This window comes from Dipodomys ordii, unplaced genomic scaffold (genome assembly GCF_000151885.1).
Source record: "Dipodomys ordii isolate 6190 unplaced genomic scaffold, Dord_2.0 Scaffold31, whole genome shotgun sequence".
Classification (NCBI taxonomy): domain Eukaryota; kingdom Metazoa; phylum Chordata; class Mammalia; order Rodentia; family Heteromyidae; genus Dipodomys; species Dipodomys ordii.
In genome coordinates this window covers 5166178-5176574 of record NW_012267247.1, presented here as the reverse complement: position 1 = coordinate 5176574, position 10397 = coordinate 5166178, and the positions used below count along the sequence as shown (strand labels likewise).

General features: G+C 38.1%; 1 protein-coding gene across 1 annotated transcript in view; it reads left to right on the top strand.

The window, feature by feature from the left end:
• Ssh2 (slingshot protein phosphatase 2) overlaps positions 1–10397 on the top strand; it is a 123954-nt gene that overhangs the window by 56553 nt on the left and 57004 nt on the right. Inside the window, exons 3-4 of the mRNA XM_013016296.1 lie at positions 323–387; positions 8465–8586. Coding sequence (XP_012871750.1) covers positions 323–387; positions 8465–8586 — 187 coding nt within the window. The remainder of the gene's footprint in view (positions 1–322; positions 388–8464; positions 8587–10397) is intronic.

The window sequence follows — 10397 nt, the reverse complement described above, 5'->3', positions numbered from 1 at the left end:
GAAGGAGAAGGATTGGGATGGGGGGAGGGGGGAGGCTGGGAAGGGATGGGAAGGGTAAACAAAGGAGGAGGCTGCAATGCTTGGTAAGAAATGTACGTATTATCCTGCCCATGCAATTGTAACCCCTCTGTACAGTATGTTCACAAATAAAATAAAATAAAATTTAAAAAAAATAAATTAATTAATCATATTAATTGATTTCTGAGTCTGAGTCTTCAGTGAACCAGAACTTTATTGCTTTATAAATTACTAGAAAGAAGAAATCCTGTCTGTTGGTATTAGAATGGAGAATACTTACCCTTTCTTTTATAAATTTCAACAGGCGATCTCCAACAGCATCTCCAAGCAATGTTCATATTACTCCGCCCAGAAGACAACATCAGGCTGGTAAGTTAATTGTATTATCATAACTCTTCCTCAAAAGACTATATAAAGTAGCCAATATTAAACTGTCATTTTATATTTCAACACGTTACTGGAAACTATATGGAATAGAAAAGAAGAATGTTATATCCTCATCATCCAGGAGCTTAGAATTTGTGGGTATAAACTGTTGAAGAGTGATGTAAAATAATAACATTCAAGAGTTTGATAAGCACAAGTTTGTAAGTTACTGTCCATAGTAACAGTTGCAGAAGAGAAAAAGGAGAGAAAAATTGGGAATTTGACCTAGTTGAGAAATGTTTTCTTTAGACAATAAAGTTTGAATGGATCTTGAAAGATGATGAAATTTGGATTGCCTGAAAGAAATCATTCTAGATGAAGTTATAACTTAAGCAGAAGCACCCACAGGAAGGGATAAGGTGGGAGTGAAATGACTACATATGATGCTGACCTCAGAGTCACCAGACTAGGGCTTGAGTCCTTGCTAACCAGGTGATGTTAGCAAGTTACCTTAGGCTGTTTGTGTTCTTTTCCTCATTTCCTAACAGCTTCTCACAGTTGGCAGGATCAAATGGGCATGAAAACATTAGAGTGTAAAATTCTGCCTAAATATGAGGATTATTGTTATATAGGGAAGATAGAGACCAGAAGACATGGCAGGCAAATATGAATTTAATTCTTTAAAGGAGTCAAATTGACAGCTCATAAGCCAAAGTTAAGTTTTGTTTGGATCGCAGTGTTTTTTTCAATGTTAGAATTTTAAAGCTGAGTGGTTTCATATAAAAATTCAGATTTGAGGGGGAGGGGAAGGGAAATAACAAAATGCTGAAATAGGGGCTTGGAAGATAGCTCAGCGGTAGAGTGCATGCCTTGCAAGCATGAGGCCCTGGGTTCGATTCCTCAGCACCACATAAACAAAAAGCCGGAAGTGGTGCTGTGGCTCCAGTGGTAGAGCACTAGCCTTGAGCTGAAGAGCTGAGGGACAGCGCCCTGACCCAGACAGAGTGCAGGCCCCATGACCGGCCAAAAAAAAAAAAAAAATGCTGAAATAAGGATACAGGTTGACCCATTGTAACAATAAGATATACAAGACACTATGTTGAAAATAAGCTTTACAATGTGATAGGGGTAAAACAAAGGAGGAAGTAACAATGCTTGATAGAAAATGTACTCATTACCTTACTCATGTAACTGTAAACTCTCTATACAGTATCAGATTTGAGTTTTCAGAAGTCAGTTTTCTGACAACACTGAGATTTTATCCTCACATGGAAATCATAGTTAGTCTGAGGTGGAGGGAAACAATATGTAGGTTCTTAGTTTACCATAACTTTCTCAGATCCTATTGCCTCTCAGACACTTAAATCAATTGTCATCTATCATCATTTCTTGGACTGTTTTTTCTCCAAAGAAAAATAGGAAAATGATGTAAATATGATTCTTTGTATAAATAAAAAGTACTACCTGGGTGCTGGTGGCTCACACCTATAATCCTCATTACTCAGGAGGCTAAGATCTGAGGGTCGCAGTCCAAAGCCAGCCTGCGCAGGAAAGTCCATGAGACTCATCTCCAATTAACCACCAGAAAACTGGAAGTGGTGTTGTGGCTCAAAATGGTAGAGTAAAGCCTGGCACTGGTGGCTCACTCCTATAATCCTAGCTACTCAGGAGCCTGAAATCTGGTTCAAAGCCAGCTCAGGCAGGAAAGTCCATGAGACTCTTATCTCCAGTAAACCACTAGAAAACTAGAAGCAGTGCTGTGGCTCACACAGTAGAGCGCTTGCTTTGAGCTGAAGAGCTGAGGGACAGTGCCTAAGCCCAGAGTTCAAGACCCATGACCCACCAAAAAAAAAAAATGGTAGAGTACTAGCTTTGGGCAGAAAATGCTCGGGGACAGCACCCAAGTTCAAGCCCCAACAACAACAACAAAAAAGTATCTCATTTAATATTTAGATGGCCTACTTTATTGTTTTGTATGTTTTGCCTGACCCTTAAATTACTAAGTACAGGCTGTACCTCTCCCTCTTCAGTAAACAGTTGTGAAACATTATAGGTTTTTGAGCCAAGGAGTGACATGAGACAGCTACAGGGAAAGATTACCCTGAAGCTGATATGAAATGGAGAAGAGGAGGAAGAGGCCCATGAGATAGTTACTGAAATCACCAAGAAGTCTGGTCTCAAGTCTTTCTAGATTAGTTAATTGAAATTTTATGAAAACTATAGGCAGGTTAAAAATAGTTGGTCTTTATGTCTAGTAAGAGAGTTGAGAATATAAGCTTGTGGACAGTTGATGATCAGTCTTTGAATTCTCTAGTAATCACTGATTCTACATTCACTTAATCGTTTTATGTTTAAATTTTGTTTTATCCGGGGCTGGGAAGTTGGCTCAGTGGTAGAGTGCTTGCCTTGCATGCCTGAGGCCCTGGGTTCGATTCCTCAGTACCACATAAGCACAAAGAAAAAAGCCGGAAGTGGTGCTGTGGCTCAAGTGGTAGAGTGCTAGCCTTGAGCTGAAGAGCTGAGGGACAGCGCCCAGGCCCCGAGTTCAGGCCCCATGACTGGACCCAAAAAAAAATTTTTTTTTTTGTTTTATCCTTTCTTTTGAATGCTGCCTCCATGCCTTCTTTTTTGTCTTTTGTCTAAATTAGTTTCTATTCTAACCCAAAATTAAGATTATATACATTTAAATAAAACGTAGTGACACTGTAAGACCCTGTCTCAAAAAAGGGAATAGGTGAAGAGTGCAGTTCTTTTTTTTGTTTGTTTGTTTTTTCCGGTCATGGGGCTTGAACTCTGGGCTTGGGCGCTGTCCCTGCACTCTTCAGCTCAAGGCGAGCGCTCTACCGCTTGAACCATAGCGCCACTTCTGGTTTTCTAGTGGTTTATTGGAGATAAGAGTCTCACAGACTTTCCTGCCAGGGCTGGCTTTGAACCTTGATGCTCAGATCTCAGCCTCCTGAGTAGCTAGGATTACAGGTGTGAGCCACTGGCACCCAGCCAAGAGTGCAGTTCTTATAGCATTAATATCCTCTCTCTCATCAGTATTAGAGTTTGAACTCAGGGCCTTATGCTTGTTAGGTAGTTGCTCTATCACTTGAGCCATACCTGAAGATTTTTTTTGGGGGGGGGTCCGGTTGTGGGGCCTGAACTCGGGGCCTGGGCGCTCTTCAGCTCAAGGCTAGTGCTCTACCGTGCGTGCGTGCGTGCGTGCGTGTGTGTGTGTGTGTGTGTGTGTCCTGAGGTCAAGGCTTGGATGCTATGTGTGTCTGTGTGTGTCCTGAGGCTTGACTTCAAGGCTTGGATGGTGTGTGTGTGTGTGTGTCTGTGTGTGTGTCTGTGTCTGTGTCTGTCCTGAGGCTTGACTTCAAGGCTTGGATGGTGTGTGTGTGTGTGTGTGTGTGTGTGTGTGTGTGTCCGTATCCCTTGGGAGGCTTGACTTCAAGGCTTGGATGGTGTGTGTGTGTGTGTGTGTGTGTGTGTGTGTGTGTGTGTGTGTGTGTGTGTGTGTGTGTGTGTGTGTGTGTGTAGACTTGACTTCAAGACTTAGATGGTGTGTGTGTGTGTGTGTGTGTGTGTGTGTGTGTGTGTGTGTGTGTGTGTGTCTGTGTCTGTGTCTGTGTCTGTGTCTGTGTGTGTCCGTATCCCTTGGATGCTATCCTTGAGCTTTTTTGCTCAAGGCCAGAGCTCCACTTTCAACTTTTTGGTGTATATTTGGAGATAAGTGTCTCACAAAATTTCCTGTCCAGGCTGACTTTGAACCTCATTTCTCAGATCTCAGCCTCCTGAGTAGCTAGGATTACACGCGTGAGACACTGGTGCCTGTCTTGAGCCTCTAAATATTAAAATAATTTACCACATGAGACTTATGAGAACATGAAGGATAGAATTAGAAAGGCAGACCAAGAGATTAAATCTTCTCTTTTCATACTGAAATATGCAGTTTCAGCTGCTTTATATTTATAAAATGAAAACTCAAAAAATATATCTGATGCCTCTGAATTAATTCAGAATTCAAATGACAAGCCATTTACCGTTGTTTTGAATTGTTACAAACACATAGTTATTATGTTTCAAATTATTGAGTGAGTCATCTTCAAGAAAATGAGTGAATGCATTGTATAACTTTAGACAAATTAGCACTTTTCTAACTGAAAGGAACATTTGTAGTCTCAAAGCAAAGGCTTTTGTTTTAGTTAAATTTGGAATGCTAAAACTCTTATCTTGGGACTTGTGCATAAGGTTAAAAGTTTGATAGTCAGCTGAAAGACTAGCCTTTATTTTTCTTAATCCAACCAAACTCCACGTTTTGCTAACACATTGAAAATGTGATTTAAAAAAAAAAATCTTTACCTACAAGGGACTCTGCTTTCCAAATACAAGTATCAAGCATTAAGTATAGTTAATACTTAGGAAATCTTTAATTGATAATGTAAGGAAATAGTTTTATAGTTCTTCAATAATGTTCTTGACTAGAGCTGAGGTCAGAGAACTGCAGGATAATTTAAGAAAATGAGAATGAAAAGATTTTGTTCAAATGAAAAGTTTATTTCTTTCTTCGTGTAAGTGCATTGGAATTTAGGTTTAGATTTTGATTTTATTTGATTTTGATTTTGTTTTTCCAAATGGGATAATTCCAAAAGACATAAAGATACAATCACCTATCCTATACTCTAAGAAAGCTATTCTTGGGGGGTGGGGGGGAGGATGGGATGGGAAGGGGAAACAAAGGAGGAGGCTACAATGCTTGATAAGAAATGTACTCATTATCTTGCCCATGTAATTGTAACCCCTCTGCACAGTATTTTCAAAATAAAAAAAAGAAAGAAAGCTGTTCTTGGCAATTTGAGTACATTATTCTTCCAGTCTTATTTTGGTGTTTGTATATGAGTATAGGACAGAAGGACAAAGGAGGGAGGTGTAAACTAATCTGTAAAAGCATAGCTAGTATGTTTTGCCTTTTTTTAATAAAAATAAGATACTGTTTTATAACATTCTTTCTTTATAATTTATCAAGGCTATTTTTCTATGTAAATAATTTTTATATGGGGGTTGAGTTTTTTGCCTAGGCTAGGAATCAAACCTAGGGCTTTGGTATGTGCAAGGCAAGTATTCTACCACTGAACTACATCCTCAACTCTTAAATCATGATTTTTATTGCCATAAAGAATTTAATTTATAGATTTTTAACACTAAAAAGTTCATAGAGACAGTTTTTAAAATCCAGATTTCTTCCATCTTTAATCTATTTTTTTGAAGACAGTGTTTTTTATTCATGTCAATCTGAAGTCTATTTTAATCTTAGGCTTGTTGACTTTGCTTTGTTCTTTTGGCTAGAATTTAATATTTACATACTTTTGAAACCTTTCCCTCTGATAGATTGGGTGAACTGCCTGTCTAGACATTGAGTCTTTATAATGTGGCTTCCCTGAGGATAAACAGTACATGCATGCAGAGGCATGATGTGTAGGACTCTTGGTGAAGAGAAATTAAAGACAAAGGTGTACTGTAAACTTAAGCAGAAGTATTTTCTGATATTAGATAATGGTGATGAGAGAAGTTCTTGTACAATGCGGAATATATAGATTAAGAATTTAAACTAGGGCTGGGGATGTAGCTTAATGGCAGATGCTTGCCTAGCATGCATGAAGCCCTGGTTCGATTCCTCAGTACCACATACACAGAAAAGGCCAGAAGTGGCACTGTGGCTCAAGTGGTAGAAGCACTAGCCTTGAGCAAAAAGAAGCTCAGGGATAGTGCTCAGGCCCTGAGTTCAAGCCCCAGGATTGGCAAAAAGAATAAAGAAAGAAAGAAAAGCTTTATCATTATTCTTTGAAGCTTTGAAAATAGTGTGCCTATTTTTAGGAATAAGCAGAGGTATATCTTCTTCATATAAGAAGCAGAAATGATTTCTCTGACCTACTTCAGCCCAAAGATTAACTAACTCTAGTTCATCTAACACTTATAATAGGATTCCAAATTTAGGCAATAAATGGACTTTCTTGTAATAATTTTCTCAGTTGCTATTGTTGACATGTTTCAAAATCTACAGTTAATGTTTTGTTGAGCAATTAGAATGGAATACACTAGTGTCGTACTTTCAAGCTGAAGTACAGAGAACTTCATCTTGCTAATCAAATTTATCTCAACTGTATTGTGCCAGCCATTTATTCCAAAATCCTGGAGACTAAAAAAAATACTGAAAATGCTTCCTCCTCCACTATTACCACTCCTCCCCAAGTCCTATGTAGTCCAGATTAGACTAAAACTTGCTTCTGTTTCCCAGGTACTAGGAATATAGCTAAATTAGATTATTAGATTTTGCTAATCTTCTTGAGAACAGAAAAATATGAGATTAACTTCCAGTAGATAAAAGTATAATATTAGATACTCATTTATGCTTTGGGCTTATATAATGTTGCTTAATTCAGTCATGGGGCTTGAACTCTGTGCCTGGGTGCTGTCCCTCAGCTCTTCAGCTCAAGGCTAGCGCTTTACCACTTGAGCCATAGTACCATTTTCTGCTTATGTGGTACTGAGGAATCAAACCCAGGTTTAATGCATGCAAGGCAAGCACTCTACCACTGAGTCATCCTTTCAGCTAAATGTTGCTTAATTCTTTACCTAGAAATTGAAAACTCTAGAAAGGTTCTGTAATTTTTTTTCCATGCTAGGGATCAGACCCAGGGTGTTGTGCATATTAAGCATAGTGCTCTGCCCTTGAAAGGTATTTTAACATTTCCTCTAGCATTTCAGGATAACTATTATAGACACTATTAGAGATCAGTGATTAAATCTCCAGAATTCTCAGTTTATTCTTCCATCTAAGAAATTTAAATAGATCCAAGATGTGCCTATGGGTATTTTTTGGGGGGGGGGGAGGCTAAGTACTTATTCTACCACTTGAACCATCCCTTCTAGTCCTGTTCCTGTCATGTTCAGTAACTGGTCCTTTCCCATGTTCTTGATGTATAAATCAGTACAAATCTTACAAGAGATAACTGTTTGCGCTCCAAACACCAAAATATTCTTGGTGCTCACTTGGCCTGGTACTTTGCATTATTGGTCATATGTATGAAGATTATGTGGGGTTTTGGTTTTTTTATCAGCTTACGTAGCTAATCAGTTGTTACTGGTTTGTATAAGATAAATTGTCAGAAGCACAGTTCAGTTGTTCCCATGCCATTTGTGTTTTAGCCTGGCCAGTAATTTTCAGAGCCTTGACAGAGAATAAAGAGCTTTCTAAGCCATTCATAAAGCTTGAATGGTTAGTTCAAAAATTGCCAAAGCTTGCCCACATTTAATATGTAATAATACCTGATAACTTGTTTATAAGAAATTCTAGTTTCCCTGTACTGAGTTTTCTGGTTAATTTCTGGTTAATATATTTATCTTAATCAGAGAAAGAGTCATTGCTGCCTTTCAACCTACCTTGTGCATTTACTCCCATCTATCTTACGTGTTTAATGCTTTTTCCTTGATCCCAATCAACTAAGTCTATACCGTAGTTGGATTAAATGTTAGCTCCTCTTAGCTTCCTGTAAAGTGGATTTGATTTTGAATGCTCTGTTCTTCATGGGACATAAAGTCAACAGTATGGCTCTCTGTCTTGTACAGTTGGCATCAGAATAATGGGCATTACAGTCTGGTTGTGTCAGCACTTACTACAAATAAGCTAATGCAGCCAATTCTGCTTGTTCATGCTTCCGTAGCTTTTCCTTAGGCATATCAGAATACACAAAGATAGCTATGAGAGTCTCACCTCTGCCTTGCTAAATGGGTCATTTGATTTCTGTAATTATTTTTCTCTTTGGAAACTTTGGACTAGTGATAGAATTACAGAGGAGATTCCAAGAATATCAACCCTTAAAGAATTCCAAATAGAAATTTCTTTCAAATTTCTGACAAATATTTTATGGACTAGAACTGTTTCTCTTTTGAGTTAGCATATAATTTGGGAATTAAATTTAGATGTCCTAACTGGAGGCTCTGAGATTCCCTTTGAATGTTTTAAGATGCTGAAGGAACAGTGTTAAAATCTCTTCTAAATTGCATAATTTCTCTGATTTCTATTATCTTTCAGGCTGTAAGACTAGAAAGCACTTACCAGAATCGAACACGCTATATGGTAGTAGTTTCAACTAATGGTAGACAAGACACTGAAGAAAGCATTGTCCTAGGAATGGATTTCTCTTCTAATGACAGGTATAGTACCATTAAAAAGAAGGATGGGAAATCTCCTTTTTTAAATAACCTGTTCCAGTCACATTTTAAGCTACCACAAAAATTCTTACATGGTCTGCTTTTAAATTCAAGGTATTATAAAACTAGAGTAGACCTTATTAAAATGTGTAGCTACAGTTTTAGAAGACAAGCATGTTTAATGAAAGTCTTTGGTTATGTATTCCTAACTTATGAGTCAGGAATGCCTTACCTTTCTCTCATCTTTAGATACTAATGATATAAAGCAAATAATCTAAACTTGTATCTCCAGGAAGAAAACTGCTTTTTCATGGCAAACTACTGTGTTTTAATTAGTAATGATTCACTTCGGCAATTTTAAGGCATATGCTTTCCATAGTAGTTATACCTGTTGTTCTGGTTTTAAGAGTTCCCACTTGAACTTCAATTTCATATATTTACCTATGGCCTTAAATTTTGGTTTTATTAAATCTTATGGGTTTTTTTCTTCTTCTTCATGGTTAAAAATGGGAAATGGTTCCCTAAATGCAAAGCAGAATCTTTCATATTCATGTATTTTTAGACTTAGTTGTATTTCATCTCCTATGATTACCTGGTTTTTTGTATCCTTAAGGTTTTTTATTTTCCCCATTTTTTTCTGGAGAAACCTTGGAAAGATTGTGGAATGTGGCTGCTAAGCAGATCTTTACACTTTGAGATAATAAGCTTCAGGAAATCCTGCCAGATGTCTCAAAGCATTGACTTCCTGGTTTAGGACTGGAATGGAACTGTAGAATAGCTAGGGGTGTGACTGAAGCCTAGGGGAATTTAGCCACAAAAAGAGGAGGAAAATGGGAGTGATTCTGATTGTTCCCAGTGTTGGGGGGCAGGAGAATTATGCATTGTCACTAGAAGTTTCTCAATTCAAACTTGAGTTTGTAACTAGAAATCAACCTTAAAATTACTTGTGGGTTCACAGAAATTACAAGGCCTGAGTTGTTAGCTTGTACACCACTTACCACATTTAATTATATGCTATGAATATACACAGGTTTGTGGTTTAGGAAGCTTTCTCCTGCAGTTTCAACAACTCCTGGAGTTACCTAAGCAACAGACCTTTCAGTAACTATTTTTCCATAAAAGCACCTACTTGTCTGCATTCATTAGGATTTTAGGACCTTTGATTTGGGTTTTTATCTGTTCAAATCTGTACTATCTGTTAGCATATTTGCCACTAATCACCAGTGTTTATTTAAATAAATAAAAAATAAAATGAAGGTAGGTATGGTGGCACAAGACATTTGTAATCCTAGCACTCAGGGTGAAGGAAGCAGGAGGCCATCCTGTACTACGTAAAACCATAAACAAAATTCAGATTTCATTTTCTTGGTCATAACTAGCCACATGTCAGATAGTCAGATACATGTGAGTGGACCCTATATGGGACAATACTTCCATTACTTCACAAAGTTCAATTGAGTAACACTGCTCTTCATTTGTATTTATTTTGTTCAGTTCTTCCTAACCCCTCCCTTTAAGAAATCCCTTTAAAACAGGAACTAGAGTTGCTGCATGGAAGTTTCCGTTGAGTCTTCTCTTAAAGGCGACAGGCAGTAATTGCATATTCTTTTGGCGTTTAGTGTGAGCAATCAAGATGCCTGGTCTTACCTTTTGCATTTTTTTTTGAGGGGGGGGGGGATCCGGTTGTGGGGCCTGAACTCTGGGCCTGGGTGCTTTCCCTCAGCTCTTCAGCTCAAGGCTAGCGCTCTACCACTTGAGCCACAGTGCCACTTCCAGCTTTTTTCTTTTTGCTTATGTGGTGCTGAGGAATTGAA